This window comes from Mirounga angustirostris, unplaced genomic scaffold, assembly GCF_029215605.1.
Source record: "Mirounga angustirostris isolate CCGP_5_RB_7025 unplaced genomic scaffold, mMirAng1.0.hap1 SCAF_10, whole genome shotgun sequence".
Classification (NCBI taxonomy): domain Eukaryota; kingdom Metazoa; phylum Chordata; class Mammalia; order Carnivora; family Phocidae; genus Mirounga; species Mirounga angustirostris.
The window spans coordinates 123,423,231-123,449,914 of NW_026991718.1; the positions used below are offsets into that span (position 1 = coordinate 123,423,231).

At 53.9% G+C, this 26,684-nt stretch overlaps 2 protein-coding genes across 7 annotated transcripts; one reads left to right on the plus strand and one right to left on the minus strand.

Moving 5' to 3' along the window:
• Positions 1–5,652: 5,652 nt before the first annotated feature.
• Positions 5,653–19,369, minus strand: MATN4 (matrilin 4). Of its 6 annotated transcripts, XM_045885830.3 has the most exons (11): positions 18,814–19,369; positions 16,465–16,578; positions 15,193–15,762; positions 14,346–14,468; positions 12,290–12,412; positions 12,076–12,198; positions 11,860–11,982; positions 9,722–10,135; positions 9,438–9,590; positions 6,750–6,857; positions 5,653–6,656 (listed from the first exon to the last, which is right to left on the minus strand). In XM_045885830.3, exons 2-11 carry the CDS (start codon positions 16,541–16,543, stop codon positions 6,598–6,600), a joined length of 1,875 nt encoding a protein of 624 aa, XP_045741786.1. In that variant the 5' UTR covers positions 16,544–16,578; positions 18,814–19,369; the 3' UTR covers positions 5,653–6,597. The 6 variants fall into 6 exon arrangements, with proteins under 6 accessions (XP_045741786.1, XP_045741787.1, XP_054366099.1 ...); XM_045885831.3 differs by lacking the exon at positions 12,290–12,412; XM_054510124.2 differs by having other exon boundaries at positions 5,653–6,857.
• Positions 17,524–26,684, plus strand: RBPJL (recombination signal binding protein for immunoglobulin kappa J region like). The gene is made up of 12 exons (XM_045885832.2): positions 17,524–17,545; positions 18,782–18,890; positions 20,158–20,283; positions 21,430–21,500; positions 21,671–21,786; positions 22,045–22,219; positions 24,071–24,208; positions 24,577–24,686; positions 24,948–25,100; positions 25,816–25,971; positions 26,092–26,195; positions 26,283–26,684. Exons 1-12 carry the CDS (start codon positions 17,524–17,526, stop codon positions 26,554–26,556), a joined length of 1,554 nt encoding a protein of 517 aa, XP_045741788.1. The 3' UTR covers positions 26,557–26,684.

A 26,684-nucleotide genomic window follows, 5' to 3' on the forward strand; every position in this document is an offset into this window, starting at 1 on the left:
ACACCGAACGCTTCATTGTTGTTTTGGGGGGAAGGGCATATGTCATGATGCAATATCTCCAAAGCTAGATGGAATCCAAGGGGAAAAGCCTCTTTCTAGTTTTGAGGAACTTCCTCTTGGTTCACAGAAGGAAGGATTCCTTGATGTTGACACACATAAACCACCTTGGCACAGATGCCTTGTGGTGTGGAAAAACTAAGACTCATTTTTTATGTCCTCTACTCCCTGTCTGCCTTCCACATAGACTTGAATCCCTTAAGCCCAGAGACCTGTTGGAACTTGACCCCAAAACCTGGTTCCCCGTCAGGTATTCTGGACTTTCCAGTGTCACCATGGAGAGGGCATACCTCCAGAAAGTTCTTTCTTTTTTTTTTTTTTGGCTTATGGATCTTCAGATGGATGATTCTGCCGTTTTCACCTCATTTCCTGAAAGTCAGGGTCGGCTGTGAAAAGTTATTGAACAACATGCCAAATGTGAAGTGTCAGCCCTCACTCTGAACTTTCCCTGTTCAGAGCATCATGTGAAGACTTCACCGGGTTTGAAGCCATTTCAGTGACTTTCTGATGGTGGTAGTCCACTGAAGAAGGGAATTTGGAAGTTGTTGTCTACTGTTGATGATCGTCTGCCCATGTCCTGCCCCCCCCCAAAAAAACATGATTGCCTATGAAAAGTATCTTTAATAAAGCTGGATACAGTTTGGCTTGAAAAAAATAAAAATAAATCAAAAGAAGTTTATAAAAATACATACTGAAATCACGTATACAGTGCTGCCTGGATGCCGAGCACTGAAAAGTTTACTTGAATTAATTTATTTAATCCTCAAGACAACTCTACGACGGTCATACTATTATTAACTCCATTTTATGAATGAGGAAACTAAGACAACTGGTCCAACACATTCGGCAAACAAGAAACAAAGTTAGGATTCTAAACCAAGCACACTGGCTTCAGAGCCCTGCACAGGTTGCCTCCGGGAGCACAGGAAATGTCTGGAAAGAATCACAAGGAACCATTGTCCCGTGGTTACCTCCGGGGAATGGGATTAGGAGAGCCAGGGGATTTTTTTTTTTTCCACTTGATACTCTCTGTGTTATTCAAGTTTTATTTAAGCAATGAGCCTGAATTACTTTTATAATTACAAAAAAAATTTTTTTTAATACAAAGAATTTATTTACCAATTGTTTTTTTAAAAATCTGTGTATGTGGAGCTAAAAGCGGAGCCCGTCCTGGGGGGAGGAGGCTCTGGAGGACGGTGAGCTCTGTCAGGGCTGGGGGCTGGGGACACTGTGGGGGGATATGTGGGAGGAGGCGTGAAGGAGGCTGAGGAAGAGGAATTGAAAGCCATCACTCTTGGGTGCAGGTCACTGCCCCGGGGCGGTGGGGGGGTACTGTGGAAACGCCGATTGTGGGGCCCACTCTCAGAGCGGTGAAGCAATAGATCTAAGGTGGGACCTGAGAATATGCATTCCTACAAGCTCCCAGGTGATGCTGAGCCTGGGACCACACTTAGAACCAGAACTCTATCCTTCTCTCGTGGGCAGCATTTTAAGTTTAGAAAGCATTTGAACGTCACCCCGTCACCTCATCTCATCGGATCGTCCCCTCCCCTGAGAGAGAAGGCGGCAGGCAAGGGAGGGGCCGCAGAGGTGCGGACGGAGCAGGGCCTCCAGGAGCACATCCAGCGCTGGCGCAGCCCAGCTCCCCTCCCCTCGCGGGGCATCTCTCTCCCCACCTTCAACTCCCACCCCGCTGTCCTGGCCACCAAGTTCCAGCCCTGGGGCCTTCTTTCCTTGGTGCTGGGGTCACCGGGCTGGTTCACCTGCAGCCCAGCATTTACACTCTCGCCCCGGAACACTGCAAGGCTGGCCCCCTTCTCCTCACTCGGACCTCAGCTCAAAGATGACCACCTGGAGCAGTCTCCTTTCACCACCCCTTCCGAAGCCCTCCCCTCTCTCCCTCCCTGCGCTGCCCCATACAGTAACCAATAACCACATGGGGCTGTTTAACTTGTAATTAATTAATTAACTAATGAAGACAATATTTAAAATTCAGTTCCTCAGCCACACGAGCCACGTTTCAAGTGCTCAGTAGCCACATGCTGGCTACTAATATTGGACAGTGCAGATATATACGTGCTGCCGAAGCGAGCACTGGACAATGCAGATATAGAACATTTCATGGAAATTCTACTGGACAGCACTGCTCATACCTTTATTTTATTATCTTCTTAGTATTTATCACTATTTGAACCTTTATTCATTTACTTATTTGTTGTCTGCCTTCCCCTCCTAGAACATAAATTGAAGACAAGGAGTACGATCCTCTTTTTTACCATTGCATCCCCAGTGCCTAGTGTAATAGCTGACATATCTCTGAACTAGACATTCAAGAAATACTCACTGGGAAGGTATTTTTTGAGCACCTGCCAAGATTAGGATTAGTTGTCCTCTATCAGAGGACAGAGGCCACCCTGAGATTCTCTTGTTCATCTGGGAGAAAACAGACCTGACTGTCCTCCGCATGTTGTATGATGGCACTGGTCTTTCCTCTGCTAGTTCCCTCCACGACTCCCCACCCCCAGCTCAGCCGCAGGGGAGAACTTCACCTGCCTTGGGCCCCCTGGTGGGGGCAGGGGGAGTCCCAGGGGGGCAGCGGAAGGTTTTATTCACTTCAGAAAAAGACTCTCCCTGGACGTGGGAAAGGCAGAGCAGGATGTGGGAGCAGGTAGAGAGGGGGCTGCCCAGGGCAGGGCGAAGAGCAGGAAGAACAGTGACTCACCAACCTGGGAGTTTTAAATGTGCTTGGATACCCCTCAACAAAGAACCACCATCCCGCCCCCTCTTCCCTTCCATACCTTGGGCTTTGCTTTGGCCTGCCTTGTAAGTTTCCCAGTAAAAGTTTATTTGAAAAAGTTCAGCTTTGTCCCCAATGACTTGAAGGGTAGAAATGTGAGTGGGCACACTCTGGGATCAGGGACACTTGGGTTCAAATCCTAGCTCTGAAGCTCTGTGAACTTGACAACTGGACACTTCGAACCTGTTTTCCCTTCTGTAGGTTGTGGGGTTTAAACAAGATGGTGCAGGTGCAAGGCATAGCATGGTCCCTGGCACATTGTAGGTGTTTTGTGATTGATAATTCTCTCCTTTCCCTTTTCTCGCTATCTTGGGTCCAAAGACCCAGAAGGGTAGATATCTCTTGGAGAGAGCAGCTTTGCTAACTGGAGAAACTGAGAAGAGCTTTGAGCTAGAATAGAAAGATAGAAATACCAAAAATCATGGAGAAACAGAGAAGGGTGGAATTCAGAAAGGTGTCAGAATGACTGGCTGAGGCTGCTGCCCTTCCTGCCCTTGGCTTTCCCATCCGAGACCAGGTCTAGTGCTCATTACCAAGGATAAGAAACAGCTCCATGAGTGACCTCTCGGTCAACCACTGCAGAAGATGCTGTCCTTTTTAAATATTCAAATCTGCAGGGAACCAAGAAGGCTGAGGGCTCTGAGTTCCCTCCAGGATACCTGGGCTCAAGAGTCCCCCAAAACATAATTGCCCTGTGGCCAGACTTACCAGATTCTGAGAGCCACATAAAAACCTCCCTGCTTGCCTGGACTCAAGGAAGACCAGTGTCTGTTCGGGCTCCTCTCCTGAAGACCAGTGTCTGTTCAGCCACCTAAGCTTGCTTGGCTGTGTTACTCTTCCTCCACTGTTACTTAGATTCTGATTTTCTGTTCTTGGGTTAATGGATATTTGTTTTGCTGAACCGATGAGCCCTTTGTAAGTCTTCTATCCTTTGAAGGAGGAGGGTGCAAACAAAGAAGCAAGGGCTAGCTATCCATCCGTGGGACATTCTTTCTTATCCAGAGGTTAAAGGGGATAAGAGGAAAGGGAAATGAGAGAGAGGGCAAGTTGGGAGATGGACGGGGGAACCAGCAGCTGTCAACACCTGACACACAGCTGGTGAGTAGCAGGGCTGGTCCACAAATCCAGGAGTGTATGGCCAGTGCCTACGGAACAGAAGCAGCTTCTAGGCTGGGGTTGTGGGTCTCCCAGAGCGGGGAAGGGGTCTCAAAGGAAAGGAGAATCTTATGGAGAAGAGCAGACCTGGTTCATTAGTCCAAGCGCCAGGTGCCAAGAGCCTATTAGCGCTCTGGGACCCACCTCCAAGTCAGAGCTCCGGGCGCCATCCAGTGGCCACTAGGGAGACTGCAAGAGGAAAGAACTGGCGAGGAAGGAAAAGCCAGAGAAGGTGGTCCTGGCCAGTTCTGGGCAGGAGGGAAGGAGGGAGCCGCCCTTTGCCCGAAGTGCTCCCCTCATCAGTTGAGGACTCGCTCCTAATCAGACTCCCCAGGCCGCTGCCTCACCCGGCTGGGGTTCCCTCACTGCGTGACCCTGGGCAGGCAATTCTGTCCTCCAGGCCTGATGTGCCGATGAGGTAACATGCCAGGCACTGTGCTTAGCACTTGAGCTCACCTGCCGCTCCTGTGTGGGGAAGATCTCAGTCTTCCTGCTCCCCCACACTCCAGTCACTCCTGACCACACACATTCATGCCCAGCAGGAACTCCAGCCATGGACTAGGTCTGGGCTCCTGGTCTCCTCCTCCAGGATCTCTCCCTGCTTCCCTGCCCTTACCCACCTGTTCCACCTTCTCACCTCCCTCCTTCTGCTGCAGCAATAGTCAGGTGCACCTCACCCCCTCAGCCCTGAGCTACCCGCCCCCCTCCCCCACCGTGGGCTTTTCTCAATTCTGTTTCTCCCTCTTCAAGCTTAGCAAGGTGCCAGGCATAGACGTGCTTCAGAGGTCTGCTCTGAGGTCAGGCTGTGGGGTTTCAGACCTGTGTGTAGGCACAATAACGCCCCCCCCCCCCCCCCGCAAAGAGGTCCATGCTCTAATCTCTGGAACATGTGAATATGTCACCTTATGTGGCAAAGGGATTTTGCAGCTGTGATGAAGTCAGAGATTGAGATGGGGAGATTAGCGTGGATTATCTGGGTCAGCCCAGTATAATCACAAGCGTCTTTGTAAAATGGAGACAGGAAGGTCAGAGTCACAGAAGGAGGTGTGATGCCAGAAGGAGAGGTGGAGGTGACACCAGGCCACAAACCAAGGAAATTGGGTAGCCTCTGGGAGCTGGAAAAGGCAAGAAAACAGAAGCTTTCGGAAGAAGTGAAGCCCTGCCAACCCCTTTTCTTGGACTTCTGACCTCCAGAACTATAAGGTAATGAATGTGTGTCGTGTAAAGCCACTGAATTTGTGACAATTTGCCCCAGCAGCCCTAGGAAACTAATATACCCTGGTTCCGCTTCTTACTGGTTCTGTGATCTTGGGACACTTACTTAACCTCTCTATGCCTCAGTTTCCTCCCTGTGAAATGGGGATGAGAAAGGCGATAATTCCTACCTCATAAGGTTGTCTGAGGATAAAATGAAAACACCAGCCCTGGAGGGCCTGGTAATGTGAAAGAGTAACGCCCAAGACAAAATACGTTAACTATTATTATAAGATTAATAGCTACCATTCATTGAGGGCCTAATAAGTACCAGGCACAGTTCAGATGCCTTGGAATAACTTTCTCCATTCTCACCATCACACTTGGGGGTAACAGTTTCAATCCCCATTTTACAGATAAAGAAACAAATCCAGAGTAATCGGCCAAAATCTGGAGAAACTGAGTATTTTAATCTTAGCAATTTCTTACATGCACTTGGGCTCTTTCCTGATAGAGGGTTGGCTTTTGCTTTTGCTTTTGTTTTGGCGGGTGCGGGGGATGAAGAGGGTGGGTCACAGCCTGAGCGGCAGCGCTGGCCACAAATCCTGGCCTCCTCTTCTTCCTTCGTAGCGCAGGAGGGAGATAAAATCCAAGCGACACTCACCTATCCGCCCCAACCCCGTCCATTTAGGGGTTCATGACTGTCTCTCGCTTTCTCATCAACTCCCCATCCCAGTTCTAGCAGCTTTTCAGCCCGATCTGGGGGGCACCACGAGATAGGCACGGCCAGAGAGCGAAGCGCTCCATCCGCTGGGGGATGGAGGGGCGCAGTCTTGCTCAAACCCGGAGGGTTCGCGCTGAGCCCCCTCCCTTCCCGCAGCCCGCATAAGGAGCCGTCTGTTCGCGGCTGAATAAACAAGGGGGGAAAGCAGCGCCCGGCCCCCTGCCCCCCAGCCCGACCCCCGCACAATGCGCCTTTCTCCGAGGAGCCGCCGTCCGGACGCCGCCGGACCTACCGGCGTCTGGCCTCCCCTCCCCCTGGCGGCACAGCAAGACCCACAAACCGACCCCGTGGAAACCAAAAAAAAAAAAAAAAAGAAAAGAAAAAGAAAACTTTTTTTAAGAAAAAGAAAACAAAAAGGAAATCCAACAAAGAATGAGCGCAGCACGCAGCGAGGGCGTGCGGACCTAGCGCGCCCCTCGGTCCCCCGCAGTCCGGCTTCTGGTCCAGGCGAGGCCAGCTCGAGCGCAGCGCTGGGAGCCCGCCAGCGCCCCCTCCCCGACAGCCCAAGTCCTCGGGGCCCCGGAGCTGCCCGGCCCCGGCGCCTCGACGGCGCCCCGAGGGCACAGTCCGCGGGGCCGCGCCCCTGCCCGGCTCCCGGCCCTGGCGGCCCTCACTTCTGGGTGGCCAGCTGGTTCTCCAGATCCTCCAGGCGCGCCGTCAGCTGGGCCAGTGAGCGGTTAAGGAGGCCGCTGGGGGTCTCGGGGGTTCCTACACCCTGCCCCCCGCAGCCCGGGCCCCCGGGCCCCGGGGCCCAAAGGATATGGTTCTGCGTCAGCCTCTCGAGCGCCCCCAGCGTGCGGCCCTGGAACTCCACGAGGCTTTCGCATTCGCACGGGCTCCGAAGCTCTGTACCTGGGCCGATGCCCTCCTCTGCCAGCCGGGCGCAGAGAGTCAGGGGAATGAGAATCTGCAGCAGGGCGAGCCGGCCCTGGCAAGGCCCTCCGCCCCTCCACCCGCCTGTGGCTGAGCATATGGGCTTCGCATTCAAACAGACCTGGGATGAATACCAGCTAGGTCGCTGTGAGATACTGCAAAACTCACTCAACCTTTCTAAGCCTGAGTTTCCTTGTCTGTAAAAACGGATACAGTGAGAAAAGCTATTCATTGGGTGGTGCTGAGGATTCTATGGGGGATGTGAGTGTGTGTACACATCTTAGAAGAGTATTTCTCAAACCTTAGTGCTCACTGGAATCACCAGATCTTGTTAAAATATAGATTCTGATTCTGAACGGTGAAGGAGCTGAGACTCCACATTTCTAATAAGCACCAAGTGATGCTGACGCTGCTGGTCTGTGGACCACACTTTGAGAAGCAAGGGTCCAAATGACAGCAGCACTCTCCAAATGAGACTTCAGGCATTGATGGCAATATTCTGTTTCTGGTCTGCCCAGTGCCAAACACACAAGCCACATGCAGCTATTTAACATTTGAAATGTGGCTAATGCGATTAAAGAACTAAAATTTTTAACTTTTTAAAAGTAATTTAAAGTCAGTGGGCACATATACCTTATTAGAGAGGGAAGATCTAGTGTACTACCTAGCTCAAGTGTACACTTTATTGTGTATTTCAATTAGACCAGGAATTCTCAAAGTGTGGTCCCTGGACCAGCACCAGCACTATCACTTAGGAAGTTATTAGAAATGCAAATTATTGGGGCGCCTGGGTGGCTCAGTTGGTTAAGCGACTGCCTTCGGCTCAGGTCATGATCCTGGAGTCCCGGGATCGAGTCCCGCATTGGGCTCCCTGCTCAGCGGGGAGCCTGCTTCTCCCTCTGACCCTCTCCTATCTCATGCTCTCTCTATCTCATTCTCTCTCTCAAATAAATAAATAAAAATAAAATCTTAAAAAAAAAAAAGAAATGCAAATTATTAGACTCAAGCTCAGACCTACTGAATCAGAAACTCTGGGGTTGGAGCCCAGCAAATGGTGTTTTAACAAACCCTCTGGGTGAATCTGATGCACACTGATGTTTAAAAACCACTGGTACAAACAAACAAAAAACCACTGATCCAAGTCTACCTCCACACACATTCTAGCATTTCTGAAATCAATCACATTTCTGAAATGTGCCTTACAATTAAATTCAGCACCTATTTTTTCTTAGCAGTAAATAATAATGGATAGTCTTACAATGGATGGTATCTTAGATTCACCAAAATTTTGTAAACATGTGCCCTTTTTCATATAACAGCACAATACCTGGTGCTTGGCCTTCACAAAAGAGTTGCTCTTACAATTTAAGAGTGATTTCTTAGTCTCGGTGGACCCTTAGCAAATTGCTGTATGATATGTCATCAATGGTCTTGATAACAGTCCTACAAAGACTCCTAACTTCACAGCTGGGGAAACCAAGGGCCAGAGAAAGGGAAAGTTCTGCCCAAAGTCATAGAGCTGATTGGTGAAGAGCCTCAACCACAGAGCCCAGATTTCTCTAGGAATTTTAGAGCTGGAAGCAAGCTTGGGCAGCCAGCACCCTCCCCTGTTACAGAAGAGAGAAGTTATGGTAAGGGTGGAGGTTAAGTGACTTGCCCAAAGTCACACTTCAGGGGACATAAGAGTCAGGACAGGAAGGGCCCTGACAGAGTAGCAAATCCAGTGCCCCCGTAATATCCTAGCTAATTATTAGAGTTAGCCTGGGGGGGGGCGGGGAGAGGTAGGTAGGTGTGTATGTGTATGTATGTATCCTGTGTGTAGATACACACATGTATACACACACATATATATTTTAAAACTATTTTTTTTAAACTATAGATTCTCTGGGCCAGCCCTGCTCTACTGAACCTAGCCCTGGAGGGCCTGGTAATGTGAAAGAGTCACATCTCTGACCTGGGTTAGAGTCTAAAGACTCTGCGGTGAAAATTACCCCCGAGAAGTTCCCTATATGACCTATAAAGTACAGCCCACTTCTCCTTCACAGATAGAGTTGGTCCCTTCTTCTTCAACTGAGCACCAGATGAAGTGGATGGATTAAATTTATGGGTGATATTGTAAAAAAAAAAAAAAAATACATGTCTGCATACTTGGAACACTCTCAGTCCTGCCACTTTGCCAGGTCTGTGTAGTTGAATTCTAACACGTTAAAGGAATATGTGATGTAACTCTGCTAGCAAGGAGTTTGGCATGCCTTTGAAAAAGTTCCTCCAATTACTGTGAACACCCACTAATTTGAGGGGCAGGTAGCCAGCCCAGTCTAGTGCTTAACTTTGACGTTCTTGGGAATCACCCCAGGGTCTTGGTAAAGTACAGAATCTGATTCATTCGGTCTGGAGAGCTCTGGAAATGCCTGCAGTTCTAACAAGGCTCTGCTGCTGGTCCACGGACCACACTTTGAGTAACAAGGCTCTGTGTAGTGAGTCCAACCCCTGGCTATAACTCTACCAAGGGGATAGGGTTGGATAGAAGGGGGAAAGCTCGGCGGCTGGGCCCTGAGCGAAGTCAGATGCGCTCACCCGGGCAGATGCTGCCTCTGAGGTTCTCCAGCAGGTGCGTCATGGTGCCAAAGTCAGGGGAGTAGGACACATGCAGCTCCGCGGGCTCGGAGGCGATCTGGCGCAGCTCCTCCTCCACCGCCTTGCCCACGCCCACGGCGTACATGACGATGCCTACAAGGCAGAGGGCGGAGGGCGGAGGGCGGGGGCGGGGGGGGGGACACAGGGGGCGCCCCAGACCTCAGTGAAGACCCCCTCCGGCGTCCAACCCAACCCCAGGCTGGTGCATCCCGCGCCAAGCCCACCTTCCTCCTTGGCGCGCGCGGCCCACACCGAGATGTCATCCTGGGAGCGGCCGTCGGTGAAGACCAGGCCCACGCGAGGCACATTGAGGGCGCGGGGCCGTGCGCCTTGCGCCTCGGAGAAGCTGTGCTCCACCATGTGGCGCAGCGCCAGCCCTGTCATGGTACCGCGCTCCATGTATTCCACGGCCAGGACCGCCTGCTTGACCTCGGCCGCCGTGCCATAGCGGCCCAGCGGGAACTCGGTGCGCACGCGGCTCGAGAACTGCACCAGCCCCACGCGCGTGCCCTCGGGGGACACGTCCAGGAAGTCCACGATCTGGTTCACAAAGCGCTTCGCCAGCTCGAAGTTCTGCGGGCGCACGCTCTTGGAGCCATCGACGAGCAGAACCAGGTCCACGTGGCCTTCCCGGCACCCTGCGTAGTGAGGGGAGCTTCGAGTGGGCGCCAGATCCTGGCCTGGCGGCAACCATCTCCCCACCGGGGCATTCACATTTATTGCGTAACAGGTACCGTGCGTGTAGTCCTTCCTGTGCCAGGCACTGTACTAGATAATAGTAGTAATAGTAATAAGTTAATAAAACTTTATGACAATAATAAATGTATCAACCATAATATACTGAAAAAGTATTTGTTGCTAATATATAAACAGTCACAATAATAAATAAAAACAAGGGCGCCTGGGTGGCTCAGTCGGTTGGGCGACTGCCTTCGGCTCAGGTCATGATCCTGGAGTCCCGGGATCGAGTCCCACATCGGGCTCCCTGCTCGGCGGGGAGTCTGCTTCTCCCTCTGACCCTCCTCCCTCTCATGCTCCCTGTCTCTCATTCTCTCTCTCTCAAATAAATAAATAAAATCTTTATTAAAAAAAATAAAAAATAAAAAAAATAAATAAATAAAAACAAAAACATTATTATTTGACGGCTTACCATGTGCCAGGTCCTGGGCTAGGTGCTTCATATATTTTTTCTCAATCCTCCCAATAATCTTGGGTATTATCCCCAGTTCATATAACCTTCGGTTCTGAAGCACAAGGTGATTGGCTCCAGACTCCACTCCTCTCTGCAGTGGCACCGTGGCCCTCTCTGCAGTGGCCAAGCAGGATTTGAAGCCAGGTCTGTCTGACCCCAAAACCCATGCTCCTGAATCGCTCTACAATGTTCCCTCCCCCGTTCTGAATCAGGGACTTCGCTAGGCCCCGAAGGGGGTTCAACAGGAAATGAACATAACCCTGATCCTAAGGAAATCAGGACAGAACAGAGCAGTCAGACATGCCCTATGCTGCAGCCAAGGAAAGTGCTCGAAGAGAGGGCCACGTAGGGAGCCCCAAGGTAGGAATAATTCATCCTTCCTGGAGTAGGCGAGGAAGGTTACATGGAGGTGGCAACATCTGATTTGTTCCTCGAGGATGAGCAGGTGTGCTAGGATACCTGCTGACGGGCTTGGCTGAGACGAGGTGAGGCAGTAGTTTCAAAATTTTGACCACACCCCACGGTAACAATAATAATACAAAATGACACACTCGAATTTTGAATTTCATGAAACAATACTTACTCTTTCCTCATGCAATAAGTTCTGTTTTCTCCTTTAAAAAAAAAAAAACTGGGCGCCTGGGTGGCTCAGACGGTTAAGCGTCTGCCTTCGGCTCAGGTCATGATCCCAGAGTCCTGGGATCGAGTCCCGCCTCGGGCTCCCTGCTCCTTGGGAGCCTGCTTCTCCCTCTGCTTCTCTCTCTCTCTCTCATTCTCTCTCTGTCTCTCATGAATAAATAAATAAAATCTTCTAAAAAAAAAACTAATTTGATTTCATTATCCACTAATGGGGCTGCACCCACCATCTGAAAAACTCAGGGGTAAAGCATCTGAGCTCAGGGGTAAGCACAGGCGAGCCCAGAAGACTCTCGAGGGAGGGAGAAATAGGATCAAATGTGTACTTTTGATATTAACCTTGGCAGCAGGGTAGAGGATTAAGGGGAAAGAGATGGAGGCAGGACACGGCATGCCCTCCACTCCCTGCCCCACCATCACCAACACACACACATTCACAGCGTACCCTTGGGCCACAGCAAGGGCAGAATCGAGGATGCTCAGAGGATGCAGTGGGGCAGGGCCAGACAGAACACCCTCCCAGCCATCACTCACGGTTGCAGCTCTTGCCATCTGCTTGGAGTTGCTGGCCCTCGGGGCACAGGCAGCGGTAAGAGAGGCCCTCACTCACACACTGGAACTCACATCCATGGTCTACACCATTGCAAAGGTCCCGGGCTTCAAGGAGAGACAAGTCAGGATGAGTCAGGGTGGACTCCCCCAGCCAAGATCCCTTGCCCCTCTGCACAAACACAAGAGACCCCTCCTTACCCTCACAGCTCTTCCCATCGGGCAGCAAGTCGTGGCCCTCTCTGCAGTGGCACCGTGGCCCAGCAAATGTGCTAACACACTCATGCTGGCAGCTGTGGTTCCCAAAGCTGCAGTGGTCAATGGCTGGTGGGCAGGAAGAGAGAGAGCAAAGGTGTCGCTTCTGATTGGAGCCATCAGGGACCTCAGTCCAGGATGCTAGTGGTAGGGTGCTCACCCCTGCAGCTTCTCTGGTCCTGCTGGAGTACAAAGCCAGCTCGGCAGCGACAGAAATAGGAGCCTGGGAAGCTGATGCAGTGGTGCTCACAGCCATGGGTCCCTTGAGTGCACAGGTCAATGGCTGAGGAAGAGGTGAGGTCAGCGTATGCCCTGGGTGGGGCTGCACTTCTCAGCCCCAACAGAACAATCATCTGAGGAGCTTTTTTTCTTTTTTAAGATTTTATTTATTTATTCATAAGAGACAGAGAGAGAGAGAGGCAGAGGGAGAAGCAGGCTCCCAGCTGAGCCAGGAGCCCGATGTGGGGCTTGATCCCGGGACCCCGGGATCATGACCTGAGCCGAAGGCAGACGCTTAACCATCTGAGCCACCCAGGCCCCCCATCTGAGGAGCTTTTTAAAAACACCTATGCCTGGGCCCCAACCCCCCAAGATCCTGACTGGGTGACCCAGGCATCTCTGGTTTCTACAAGCACAGGCCTCCTTCTTAGTGGCCCAGGTGGCTCTCCCGACTCAAGGCCCAGCTGCATCCCAATGTGCCCGTTACTAAGCCAGGCATAAGAACAAGAATCAACAGTTGTAGAAGACAGGTCCCCTGCCCTCAAGATGCTCACTGACTTATGGAGGAGAACCAGGCTCTGCCACTACCTACTGAGCCTCCGTTTACCCATCTGCAAAATGGGAATATAATGGAAGAGTGCAATTGCTATTTACAGCTTCCTTCTAAGGAGGGAACTATCGCCTGCTGAGTATCTTGATGGTGTAGATGTGCAAAGACAGCCCAGAGCTGGAAAATAGGGACTGGGGAGATGCAGATTGCCTTGCACAAAAAAAGTGAGAATTTGGGGTTCCTAGAGAAGAGATGGGAGTGGCGAGAGGAAGCGCAAGAGAGAGAGTGTGAGCATGAGTACCTGTGTGGGCTGAGGTTGCCAGTGAAAAATCACTGCTAATGGGGTGACAGGGCTTTGGGATCAGGGTATCTAATACGAAATTATTAATAGTAGGTGTTTCTTTTGTGTACGTATGTTTGACTTCACTTAGACGTAATGCACACCTCTGGCCACCCCCATCTTTAGTAAAATGGACATATGCATGACTTACATATAAACACACACATGCCCTTGTGTGCATAAGTGTGCAAACCAAGGAAGAGGCTGATTTATATGCATAGAACAAGACCAGCATGTGCGGGTTGAGAAACTGGACCCATAAAATGAATTCAGCAGAAGCTCAGAGTGAGAGGTGACCATAGAATGCAAGCACTTGGGGAATTCCCGGAGATGTTGGGGAAAGATTCAAATGTTCAGAGGTCATCACATGAGGCTTCAAGCCAGTCTTTTCTAAGTTCTAGAAATAAGAAGACCCCAGCTGACATCTGCATTATTGGGAACACATGACTTATTTTCCCCAGTTGTCGTGAGATTGAGAGATGATGTATGGAGAGCTTCAAGTGCGTTGTCCAATACTAAATCAGCACTCCGAGAACGGTAGCTGCCTCATGATCAAAGGAGTGGACACACAGTCACAGAAAAAAGCAAATCCCAATTTTATACGGGAGGCATAGTGTGCCGTAGCTTTTTAGGAGACAAAATGAAGAACCAGGACTCAAAGCATTTGCAGAGAGAAGCAGCAAGGGCAGTCCAGAAAGAGCTGAGATGCAGGAGCAGAAATGAGCAATGTATATAGAGGGGTGGGGAGGGGTATGGAGACCCTAACTGAAGACCCCAACAGTGAGTGTCTAAGTAACAGAAACAGTAAGAAGATATGTACGCGAGAATTCATAAACAAGTTTGGGAGGCATATTGTAGCCAGGTAGGAGGCAAGCCTGAAATAAGGGAGACAATGATGTAGAAAGCACCCTTAACCTTAGGAGTCAAGATTTCACCAAGGAATTGTTTGGCTGCAGGCAATACCTTCCCTTTCTTAGACCCATAAAGTAAGGGCGCTGAACTTTTACTTCCAAAAGCCCTTCCAGACTCATTGGTCTGATGCTGGGGCAATGGGGAGCCACAGAAGACTCAGGAGCAGTGAGACTGCAGGGCAGGGGCAGCTCTCACCCAAACAGCTCTTGTTATCTGCAGCTAGCTGGTAGCCAGGGTTGCAGGCACAGTGGAACGTGCCTGGGGCGCTGACACATTGGTGCTGGCAGCCGTGTCCCCCCTCAGTACACAGGTCCTTTCCTGAGGACACACAACAGTAGAATCAGCGAGGGACAGATGGGCAGAACCCTCCAACAAGAAAATGCTGGGTGGGGTCAGAGGCAGGCACCAAGCTTGAAGACAGCTTTAGAGGGGACAAGCCTCATTTGAGAGGGCCAATCCAGATGGGAGGGCTTAGGGAAAGAATAGGGCCTGAGTAGCTCCTACGAATAGGCTCAGAAGGGGTCACCGGGCTAGATGCGTCAATGGGATAGGGCGGGAATGCACAGGGGTAAGGTAGAGGAGGTGGAGAGGTACTAAATCAAGGTGGGGGGAATCAAGGTGTGACTAGAACAGACCTGCAGCACTGTGGGAGGAGCTAAAAGGAGGGTGGGCGGGGCCATGCCCATGTGGGCGGGTCATGACTCTTTCGGGCGGGCCGTTGCTCTCAGCTTTGAAAGGCGGTGCTTTCTGTGTCGAGGGGCGATTTTGGAGTTTGACCTTAGGCCTGTGGTAAACCACAACAGCTCATCCGGGTGAGCAGGCACGCTAAATGCTGCTTCTTGGGGGCGAAGCCTAAGCAAAAGTGGGCAGAGCTGGAATTTGACACAGCCTGAGGGAGCCCAGCGCCGCTCCACCATCTGGCGGGCGGGGCTAGCGCTAGAGTGGGCGGGGCCTCCCGGGACCGGATGTTATTTACGAGGTGGGAAGGGGCGTCTAAGCGGCTGCGGGGTCCGCGCCTCGCTCCAGCGCTCCCCTAACTCACCACAGAGCCGGCCCTGGAACTGCAGGCCAAACTCCTGGATAAGATCGAAGGACTCAACGAGGAAGACGTGCTCGTCCAGCGGGGGAGACGCCATGGCCCGCAGGGAGCCCACGTCGGCGCGCTGCACCCCCACTGCGTAGATCTCGATGCCGCGGGCGCGCGCCTGCGCCGCCACCTCAGCCACGCGATCCTGGGGCCGCCCGTCGGTCACGATGACAGCGATGCGCGGCACGCGCGCCTGCGGGGGGCGCGCGCCCTCGGCCACACTGAAGGCCACGTTCATGGCGTACTGGATTGCCAGCCCCGTCATGGTGCCTTGAGCTAGCGGCACCAGCGCGCGGATGGCGCGCTCCATATCCTCGCGGCGCGAGAAGGCGCCCAGCGGGAAGACGCTTTGCACTTGACTCGAGTACTGGATCACGCCGACGCGCGTGGCATCGGGCCCCACGTCCAGGCCGCGGAGGAGGCCCACCAGGAACTGCCGCATGGTCTCGAACTCAAAGGGGCGCACGCTGCGCGAGCTGTCAATCACGAACACCAAATCCAGGGGCCCCGACCGACACCTGGGACCTTCGAGGAGATCAGGAAGGACTTTCCTAGGTCTGCAAAACCTCATCTTGGAGGAGATCCCCGGGGAAACCCAGGGCGAAATAGTGCTATCCCGGCGTTAACAGCGCCTAGCACAGAATTAACCTAACAAATGCGAGTTAGATATATTCACTCATCCAGCATTTGCTAAGGGCCTGGGCCAGATTTCCCCCAATTCTCTATCAGCTCTTAGGGCTATTCTGAGGAGGCATTCTCCAATTCGGGAGTGGACGAAGGGATGTGGCAAACTCAAATGTCTATAGGGGACCAGGCAGGCAACATAAATGAGTGAACTGGTTGGATTAGGCTGGCGGACACCTGTAACCCTCCTCCAGCCAAATGCTGCCATGCAGCCATGTGGACCCCAAGTTAACAGATCTTTGGATTTTTCAAGAGAAGTCCCAAATCGGGAATTGTATGTGAAGTCTCCTGATTTTTCAATTAACTTTTTAAAATTAAACACCAAATGGGCGGTTTTGCATGAGCCCAACTTTGTCACCTCTAAGCCACATCCTACAGATAAGGAAACTGAGTCCCAGAGAGGGGAAGCTGTGAACTAGAACCCCGCCCCTTTATGATTTCAGAGCCTTTGCTTTTTCTCTCCCCAGCAGACCTAGCTGGCTGCAGACGGAGAACCAGCTTTTGCTCCCTTCCCCCTGTTGGTGAGGGCTGAGCCCCACTCACCTGCAAACTGGAGCTGGGTTTCCCAGGGCTGAAGAAGAAACAGCAACATGGGCAGTGGCGAGCAAAGAAGGCCCCTCATGGCGCTTGGGTGGCAGGGAACGGAAATGTCGGATCCTGGAGGGTGCAAGGAAAAAAGCAAAGCAATAATATTTACGGAACTCTTATTCTGGGTGATGGGCACTTGGAGGGGGAGAAGGATCATGGATTTATTTTACTAATCTCTCTACCTTTGTGTATGTTTGAAGTTTGTCATAATAAAAAAAGTACTGCATTACAGTGCTGGGAAATACAAGGAATTCTACTTTGCAGAATTGCAGAATAAAAAATAAATAGAAAGTAGATTTTAAAAATATAACATTTAAAAAGAAAAAGGCCCCCTAAAAGAAAACAAAAACAAAAATAAATGAAAAAGAAAAAATGCCTTTCTAAATACCGAGCACAGTGTTAAATGCTTTTCATGCATTCGGACATTTCATCCTCTCGGCAATTCTCGCCACGGTGCCGTCCTATGCTTAAGTGGTTCCAAAGATCCGTTCCACGCGCTCTCCTCCTGGGAGAACGTCTGCAGACGAAAGCCAGCCATTCCCCACCTCGACCCCCTCCTCTCCTCACACAAGGCGCTTCTATGTGGCTGTCGTTCCAACACACTCACGCGCGCGCGCACACGCACGCACACACTCAGACATGCACCGCCCAGCCTCAGGCCGCCAGGAGAGACGCGCCCTTTCACGCGGCTGGGGGGTTGGGGACCCGCAGCACGTAGGCCAAAACCCACCACGCAAGTTTGGCACCTCTGTTTCCCTCCTGCTCTCAGGAGAGGCCGCCAGGGGGCGTCTTCCTGGGACTGGCTGCGTTGGTTGGGTGGCCGTGGGAAGCCCACATCTGCCTAGCAGGTGCCCCTGCCCAGAGCAAACAGTGGCCAGGAGCCCGGAGGCCTTGGAGATAAGCCCGGGGCAGGATATATCCCGCACGAGGGCCGAGGAGCAGGGGCGCACAGGGTTCCGGGGACAGCTGCATTGGATGCGCCCGGAGGGCGGTGAGTGAGGCCCGAGTGCGGCCATGGACCCTATACGGGCAACAGGTGAGCGCTCACTCTTCCACTGCCCTTGGCGACGCCCCTTGATAATCCCAAAGGATTCCCATGTACAGATGGGAAAATTGAGGCCCAAGAAGGCTGCCCGCCGAGCTGCAAAGGAAACTGCGACTAGAACCTGGGACTCCTGGCTCCCCTTCTCCCCTCTGGGCTGCCTGGCTGCCTAGCAACCTGGCGCCTAGGAGTCACTAAACCTCTTTTCCTTACATTCACTCCCACTGCTCTGTACCCCGCTCCACCCCCACCCCATGCTGAAGCTGCCTTAGCCGTTTTTCTGTTGCTTGTTTCTTGGCAGAGGGGACCAGCTGCCCTAACCCAACCGCAGCCCCTCTACCCCGCCCCCACCCCCCAATTCCGTGAATGGGCCTATTCTGAGCAAGGTCGGCTGCCTGCAGCTCCCTCACTCCAGGCGGCCTTTCCGATCCTCTCCGCCCTCGCCTTTCAGGCCTGGTAGAAGAACAAAAATCCCTCTGGCAGGGCCGGTGGTGGGAGGTTGAGTAAGCCAGATGTGTCAGCTGCCGCTGGAAACCGGAGGGTGCAGAATGCCTTCCCTAGCTTGGGCCATAGCCAGGGCCAGCACCTCTGGGGAGCATGGGGGTCAGGACAATGGGGCCTTTGCCACCTCCTGTTCTTTCCCACCTGTAGAAGCCTCTGGGCCCCCAAATCTTGATTAGGATTCCCCCTTATCCTGCTCTCGGCCTGAACCCACGTCTCGCCTGGCGCGCACCGCCACCGCGGGATTCCTAGAGAGTCAAAATAGAGACTGCCTCAAAGTCCATCACCTTCCCAACCCTCTCGTTCCACGCAGGGAGAAATAAGGTCCAGAGACTAGTGTCTTGCCCAAGGTCACACGGCAACGTGGTGACAGGTCTGACACTAGAGCCCCCCCCCCCCAGCTCCTCTGAGGGGTTAATCCTAAAGTTAGGAAGATTCGGAAATGCCTGAGAGTGGGGAGACTGGGCTCGAAAGGCAGGAGAGGTCTGTGAATAACTCAAAGTTGGCTGAAGAATAAACACCGTGGGGACGTTCTTGGCGGTTCCTCGAGGGAGGAGATTAAGGGAAAAGTCCCCCTCCCCGTGGTGGCCTTGTTGGTGGGGGCTCAACTTGGAAAGGACCCCACAGAAGTGAAGAAGGCCGCTGCAAGTCAGATGGGGACACCGTCAGTGGCACAGCCGCGGTTAAATACGGTCGCCCGGTCTGGCTTGACGCCTGATCCCCCCGCAGACCCCTCAGCGCCCCCAGGCCCTTTGACTCACCTGAGCCTGCCGGACAGCTCGGAGGCGCGGCCGCAGAGCGGAGCCGACGGGCAGAGCCTCCCGGGCAATTGGACCAGGTAACGGCGCAGGCAGCGTGCCCGAGGTGGGGACGGCCAGACGGCTGGAGCGAGCGGAGGCGGCGGCCGCATTTAACCCGGGGCTGGCGATGGGGAGGGGGAGCGCGGGCTGCGACCCCTCCCACCGGCAGGGAGCGATCCCCTTTCCTCCGAGGGCTGGGGCGGGGCCAGCGCGGCGCCCCTGCTCCTGCCACCCCGGGAGCCGGCGGCGCGAGCTGCGGGGCCGGAATTCGGCTCCCAGCGGGAGGCTGGGCGGCTCCGCTCTCCGCCGCCGGAATGCGTCGGAAGCCTCCGAGGCCCTTCCCGGAGTAGAGCCCCAAGGGGCGGAGCGGGGCCTGGCTCCTGCCGCCGGCTGCCTGGCCCCGCTTCCGAGGGCGCGGACGGGGTGCTGCCCTCCGCTGCCCGCTCCGGGAGTGAGGAGAGGCCCGGGACTCTGGTCCTGCGCGAAGGGTGAAGGGTTCAGAAGAGCAGCCGCAGGGTTCATGGCTCCCGGGCCCCACGTGGTGGTCCCTCAAATCTCTGCCCTCGCGGACTCCTCCACCCGATCTCTCCGCGATTGCTCAAGTCTTGGGCCCACCCACCACCCTCGCTCCTCAAAACTCCCAGGCCGCTGGGCTCTGTCTGGCCCCGTCCCTGGATTGTGGAGGCCCCGTAAGCAAGGGAAGGAACGCTGCGACAGGAACAGGGCCCTTCTCTTGGGAGAAAGGGGGTTAGGACCCCCCTGAACCCCAAAGGGCTCAAATGTTCCCCCTGGGTTCTGGGGACACGGTTTGGGGGGCGCTTCCATGTTTCCAGGCTTCTGAGGGCAGGCAAGAGAGCACTCTGGGCCAGGGGGTCCAGCAAAACTCTTCTCCCCAGCATCAAGAGGTCACTGGGGTGCGCCCCCTCAAAATGCAAGGAAACCATGCAGCCTCACATAGTCTCCATCCCAAGGCCGGCACAAATGTGGCCTTTGTGCCCCTGGGGCCTCTCTCCAGTGCTGCAGGCTGCGTGGGGCATGGCGCCAGGCCTGCGGAGTGGCGCCTGGGTGGTCCTGGTGGGCTCCGTGCAGGCCTCATTGAGTACCTGGCAGCCTAAATATTTAACCCATGACTTACACCCAAATCCCCTCTCTTGCCTAACGCTTCCCCTCCCTGACCCCGAGTGGGGCAGAACTACATTAGCCCCTCCCCCCTATGCATTTCATTCAACCTGCTTGTTGGGCTCCATGCCACCTCTCCCCTTAACAATCACTGCTGTCCAGCCGCCGGCCTGCCCCCACTCCCAGGTCCTCCCCAGAGCGGGTCCCGGTGCTGAGGGAAGCCGTGCGCCAGTGCCTGCGGCAACAGTGTGAGCAGACAGTGCGGATCCTGCATGCCAAGGTGGCCCAGAAGTCCTATGGGAATGAGAAGCGGTAAGTGCCAAGCCCTTCCAAGCGGCCACCTTCCACTCTATGCTTGCCTCCCAGTTCGGGGCCTTTGAGAACCCTGGGGAGGGCTCAGGGCTCAACTCTTGGCCAATCAGGAGCCTTCTTCCTCAGCCCCCACCAGCCCCCACTTTGGAACCTCCCTGTGAATCTACAGTCCCCACTCCCTCACTCACCCACCCATTCATTCCTTCTTTCATTCAACAACTACTTAGTGGGTGTTTATCAGGTGCCAGGCTCTCTGGACAGTGCTGGGCCCTGGGCATACAGCTCCAGAAAAATACAGCCCCTGCTCTCAAGGCATCTTCACTGTAGTGGGGAAGAGACAGACCACAAAGTCCCCTCAGTGAACAAGATCCTTCCAGATCGAGAGAAGAGCTAGAAGAGTGATAGAACAGCACAATGTAGCAGAAACTGAAGTGGGGGCACGTTAGCTAGAAAGGTCACGATGGTGGACAGGTCTTTTAAGGAGGTGACATCTGAACTGAAAGAGAAGCCAGACAGGAGAAAATCCAGGAAAGGTGTGTTCCAATTAGAAAGAAAATGCACACACCTTGAGGCTGTACCAGCTTGGCCTGTCCTGGTACAAAAGAAGTCAGAGGGGCTGGAATTAGGAAAGGAGATGGACGTTGCAGGGAATAAAGTCGGAGAGGTAAAGCAGGGGCTACATCAGGTGAGGACTTCGGATTTAAACCACCGAAGGATTTTAGGAAGACAAGTAACATGATCGACTCGTGCTTTTTAAAGAAAGAAGAGAGTGTGACTGCTTCGTGCAAAGCAGGTTGGGTGGGGGGGCGGGGTGGAAGCAGAGAGAGCCGTGGGAAGGCTGATGCTGTGGTCCAGGCAAAAGTGATGGCAGTTGGGATTAAGGTGGAGGTGGTGAGACCCGTGGATTCTGGATGTGTTTTGAATGTGGAGGAGAGAGGACTGATTAATGGGTTGAGTGAAGGCAATGATAAAAGAAGGTTCAGATGTTAATGGGGTCCACAGTCATGAAGAAGCCCCGGGAGGGCAGTGGGAAAAGTGGAGGAGCAATCAGGGACTCTGCCCCATTTATGCTGCCTTTGAGATGTCTAGGGACGGTCAAGTGGAGATGGACGTGCGAGTCCAGCGCTTGCTTGCATGTCTCCGCAGGTTCTTCTGCCCCCCGCCCTGTGTCTACCTCGCAGGTCCCGGCTGGAGGGTGAAGCCAGTGCAGGGCCAAGGTGAGGGCGGACTCCTGGGCTGCCGGGCGCCTCCCTAGGCTGGGGGACCGCACAGTGGGGCCTGGCAGCTGGGCCGGTCGCAGGCGCAGTCTCGCCGCGCCCTCTGGCGGCGAGAACTCAGCTTGTCTGCCGCCTGAGTCCTTCCTGAGCCCGCTCGCGTCCCTTTCCAGCCCACCAGGCAGGGGAAACCGGGCCCACGGTCTGCGGTTACATGGGACTGGACGGCGCGTCCGGCAGCGCCGCCGAGACGCAAAAGTTGAATTTTGAAGAGCAGCCGGACTCCAGGGTGAGAGCGCACGGGACACGGTCCGATTCTTGCTCCCATCCTTGCCCCTCCCTCGGCGAGGAGGGCTCCTTTACACACGCCCTCACCCCCGAAGACGCCAAGCGATAGGTGGAGAGGCGGGGGGGACCGGGGTTCTGCCTCGAGGGTGAGCCCGGGAGCTGGGATCGTGCTGCTTCACGTCACGTCTGATGGGGCAGACGTCAAAGACCTGGTGGCGGAGGGCTGGGATGAGACGGCCCCGCGCCCGCGCCCCCGTAGGAATTCGGTTGCGCCAAGACCCTGTACATCTCGGACGCAGACAAGAGGAAGCACTTCCGGCTGGTGCTGCGGCTGGTGCACCGAGGGGGCCGAGAGCTGGGCACCTTCCACAGCCGCCTCATCAAGGTCATCTCGAAGCCCTCGCAGAAGAAGCAGTCGCTGAAAAACACCGACCGTGAGCCGGGCGGGGCGTGGCCACCGGGCGGGGCGGGGACGTGCCACCTGGTGTGGAGCTGCGGAACTGGGGAGGGCGGAGGCCTAGACTGGAGGGGTGGGGCCAGAGTGGGAGAGGTGGAGTCTGAGCCGAGAGAGGGGCGGGGTCTGGGGGAGCGGGTGCGGCTGAGGTCCGAGAATGAGAAGCTAGAGAAGCAAGCGCAGAGAGGAAAGGGGACCGACCCCAGACCCTGGGAAAGGCGGCGGGAGGGGGCGTCCAGAGCGGACAAAAATGGCCGGCAGGTGCTGAGCTAAAGACAAATTAAAAGTGACGGAAATTTAGTCAAAAATACCTATTCAGTGCCTGATGTAGGCCTGGCTCTGTGCTGGATGCCGGGTCCCTGTAAAGTAAGGACAAGTGTCTGTTCTGGAGGAACCCACAGCCTAGCAGGGGAGAAAGACACACATCGCTTATCAAAGAGACAGTTTGAAATAAATACTGCCCTGGGTGCCAAGTGACAAATCCCAGGGCTGGAGGCTTTGAGAATGGGGGGCAGGGGGACAGGGCAGGGCCTGAATAACAGTGAGGACACCACCACTACCCCGGCAGGGAGGTGGAGGAAGACCTAGGGGAAGGTGGAGCTTTCCTGGCCGACATGAACAAGAATCATCCTATTTGATGTTCATCAGGTCCCTCTGAAGTGGGTACTATCATTGTTCTTACGTCAGGGATGAGGAAAATGAGGTCTGGAACATTCACCCATTCATTTAATGAACTCCTGGGGCTTATCACCATCCAGATGACTTGGCTAAGATTGCCCAGCTAGGAAGAGACCCAGCCAGGATTTGAACTTGAGTCAGCATGCCTCCAGAGCCCAGGTCCTACCCCTACATCATATTTACCTTCTGTCTGTTGAAAACCCCGTAGAACGTCTCAGACTGAGGCAGTACTCTGTCTGGCCCTTGGCATCAGGTAAGTGCTAGAGTGTGATGGTTAGGAGCTCAGATTCTGAAGCCAGGTGGCCTGAGTTTGAATCCTGACTCGCCAGCCTTGCGATATGGAGCAAGTTGTTCTCTTAAATAGAGATAATATCTGCCCCAGAGCACTGTTGAGAGAATCAAATGAGCTAACACATATGAAGCATTTAAAACAGTACCTGACACACAACAAATGTTAGCTATCATCATTATCCAATGGATGGGAACTTGGACTAAGTATAAATTGAGCACCTACAGTATGCCTAGCACTGGGAGGGGAGAGAGGGAGATGACCCAGTGCTTTCTCCCCAGGTGGTCAAAGCTCAGTCAGAAAACAAAACCATGGCTCTGAGTATGTGTGATAAGCTGGAAGAGATCAGGGTCAAGCCCTAGAAATATCACACTGCTGTTTCACACCACATGGTCTTTGCTTATGCAGGCCTTGAACAACTCCTACCTACTTCCTGCTCCCCAGCTGAGAGTATAACCTCCTCCAGGAAGCCCTCCTTCACCCACCCCTTACCACATCATTTTGAAATTTTATATTTAGGCCCCTCCTCTCTGAGAATGTGAAGTCCTCCAGAGCAAAACTGGGTCTGATTCACCCTTTGGTGCCCAGTACCCAGCACAGTGCCTGCCCAAAAGTAAGCACTTGGTGAACGCTTGGTAATATTATTTGTTGAACTGAAGGATGCCCGGGCAGCACAAATGAACCGGCCAAAGTTCAAAAGCAGGACTACAGCAGGTACTAGGTAAATGACCATGAAATAGGCCCAGTGTGTCTAGGCCAGTGAGCATAGGAGGGGACTGACACAGGGGACAGAGGACCAGAAATTGTCTGGCAAGTACAAAGAACCAAGCCAGGCTTGGGTGCTGATTTCACCTCCCCTCACAGTGTGCATATCCTCGGGCTCAAAAGTCTCCCTCTTCAACCGCCTGCGCTCCCAGACGGTGTCCACGCGCTACCTCTCTGTGGAGGACGGGGCGTTCGTGGCCAGTGCGCGCCAGTGGGCTGCCTTCACGCTCCACCTGGGTAACCGCAGCTGCGGGCCTGGGGCTGGGCGCTTTGCATGCCTGAGTTCACTTCACCTTCACTGTAACCCCTCGAGAAAGGTCAACTCTGCCCATGGAATTGAGGCTTACCCAAAAGTCCCAGTGAGTCTGTGACTCATCCAAGCCAGTCTGGCTCCGATATCCAGCCCTCTCCCCTCATCTCAAACCCCACCCCAGGAGCAAACATCTTCAAGGATGGCCACAGATGACCCCTCCGTGCATGCTGACCCTACCCACAAGACCCATGTGCGATGTGGGCTGGAGCCAGAAGCAAGGAGGGCAGGGCTGGGGGCAGAAGCTTGGAACCCCTGAAACCTTCCTTCCTTCCCTTCCCTCTTTTCATGCCAGCTGATGAACACTGTTCCCAAGGGGACTTCCCGCCTCGAGAGGGCTACGTCCGCTATGGCTCCCTAGTGCGACTTGTCTGCACGGTCACAGGCGTCACGCTACCTCCAATGGTATGAGAAGGGAGGGCATACCTGGGGGCGATCCCCAAAGATTCATGCGGAAGGTATGACCCACAAGGGCAGGGCAGTCATAAAGACACCTGTTCTCACTCTGGATACTTAGTGCTTTGTGGGGCTGGATGGCGGCAAAGTGTGGACAGTGGGGGGTGGGGGGAGGAGAACCTGCCAGTGCTCACATGGCTATTGGATAGTAGAAAGCTAGCTGGGGGGGGGGGGGCAGCCTCTGGCTGCCCTGCACCACTTCTGTTGTAGATCATCCGCAAAGTAGCCAAGCAGTGCGCGCTCCTCGACGTGGACGAGCCCATCTCCCAACTGCACAAGTGTGCATTCCAGTTTCCTGGTGATCCTCCTGGAGGGGTTGGCACTTACTTATGCCTGGCTACAGACAAGGTGGTGCAATTCCAGGTGAGGGGTAGAGAGTATTGGCACCAAGCATCCTAGAAAGCCAGAACACAGAGAACCATAGATCATAAGATCATCATCATCATCATCATCATCATAATGACTCTTGCTTACTGAGCAATACTGCCTCTCAGGGAATGTTAGAATCGTAGACTGTCAGGACAGAATCTGAGAATGAAGATGATTGAGCCGTGCTCTTTCCCAAAGAATATTAGAGTCATAGAATGTTTGGAGATAAGATTATAGAATGAAAATAAAAATAGCAATAAGTAATAGTATTGAGTATTATTGTGCAAAGAGCATTAGAATCATAAAATGTTAAGCCATAGAATTATAGAATGTGGAAAATTATTATTATTATTAAGCAGTATAACTCCCAAAAGAATATTGTCAGAGAATGTTGAGATAAAATCCCAATGTGTAGAAAATAACATTATCATTGAGCAATATTCCCTCCCAAAGAATTTAAAACTGTAGAGTAGAATTGCACAATGTTAAAAAAAAAAAAAAAGGATTCTAGAATCCTAAGAAAATAGACCTTTAGAAACCAACTAGTTCAGCGAACCTATTTACCTCTGGGAACGGGAGGGTCTTGTCCAAGCTCGCACGCAGGGCAGGTAAAGCTCGGAGCTTAGGACTGGATCCTGGAATGCAGAGGCTCAGGCACTATGCTGGCTCCCCCATATTGGTGGCCACCATCCCCTGGGTCTCCTCCCAGGCCTCCCCCTGCCCCAAGGAGGCAAACAGGGCGCTGCTCAACGACAGCTCTTGCTGGACCATCATCGGCACTGAGTCGGTGGAGTTCTCCTTCAGCACCAGCCTGGCATGGACCTGGGAGCCAGTCACTCCCGTGCCCCTTATCAGCACCCTGGAGGTGAAATCTGGGCGCAGGCGGGCGCTGGCGGGCGGGGATCTGACTGTGGGTGTGGTGTAGGGGCTGGCAAGGGAGAGCAGGCGGCTCTCGGCCACGGCACCCACTCCCTCCCTCCCCCAGCTGAGCGGTGGGGGCGACGTGGCCACGCTGGAACTCCACGGTGAGAACTTCCACGCGGGGCTCAAGGTGTGGTTCGGGGACGTGGAGGCCGAAACCATGTACAGGTTTGGGGGCGCCTCCCTTGGGCCGCGGGGACCGGGCGGGTGCGCGTCATCGGCGTCGCTGCAGCCCTAACCTCGGTGCCACCCCAGGAGCCCGCGGTCCCTGGTGTGCGTGGCGCCCGACATAGCCGCCTTCGGCAGCGACTGGCGCTGGCTGCGCACACCCATCACTGTGCCCGTGAGCTTGGTGCGCGCCGATGGCCTCTTCTACCCCAGCGCCTTCTCCTTCACCTACACCCCGGAGTACAGTCTGCGGCCCGGGCCCCCGGGCGCCCCCGAGCCCGCTGCCGACACCGACGCGCTCCTCGAGAGCATCCACCACGAGTTCACGCGCACCAACTTCCACCTCTTCATCCAGACTTAGGTCCGCGCATTCCTGGCCCGGGCCGGTTTTCTGGGTCCCAGGCCCTACCCCCGGCCCCTTGGCTGCCAGGTGACGGCCAAAGCCTGCGTGGGAGGAAGCTCTCGCCATAGAAACCGCCACTCGCATCT

Bases quoted from the DNA above. Each gene is read 5' to 3' on its own strand.
- MATN4 (XM_054510124.2), bottom strand. From the start codon at position 16,543: ATGAGGGGCCTTCTTTGCTCGCCACTGCCCATGTTGCTGTTTCTTCTT. The intron at 14,469-15,192 runs GTGAGTTAGGGG...GTGTGTCCTCAG, and splicing joins GTTCCAGGGCCGGCTCTGTG to GAAAGGACCTGTGTACTGAG. The intron at 12,199-12,289 runs GTGAGCACCCTA...CCTGCCCACCAG, and splicing joins GGACCAGAGAAGCTGCAGGG to CCATTGACCACTGCAGCTTT.
- RBPJL (XM_045885832.2), top strand. From the start codon at position 17,524: ATGGACCCTATACGGGCAACAG. The intron at 21,787-22,044 runs GTGAGAGCGCAC...GCGCCCCCGTAG, and splicing joins AAGAGCAGCCGGACTCCAGG to GAATTCGGTTGCGCCAAGAC. The intron at 26,196-26,282 runs GTTTGGGGGCGC...GTGCCACCCCAG, and splicing joins GAGGCCGAAACCATGTACAG to GAGCCCGCGGTCCCTGGTGT.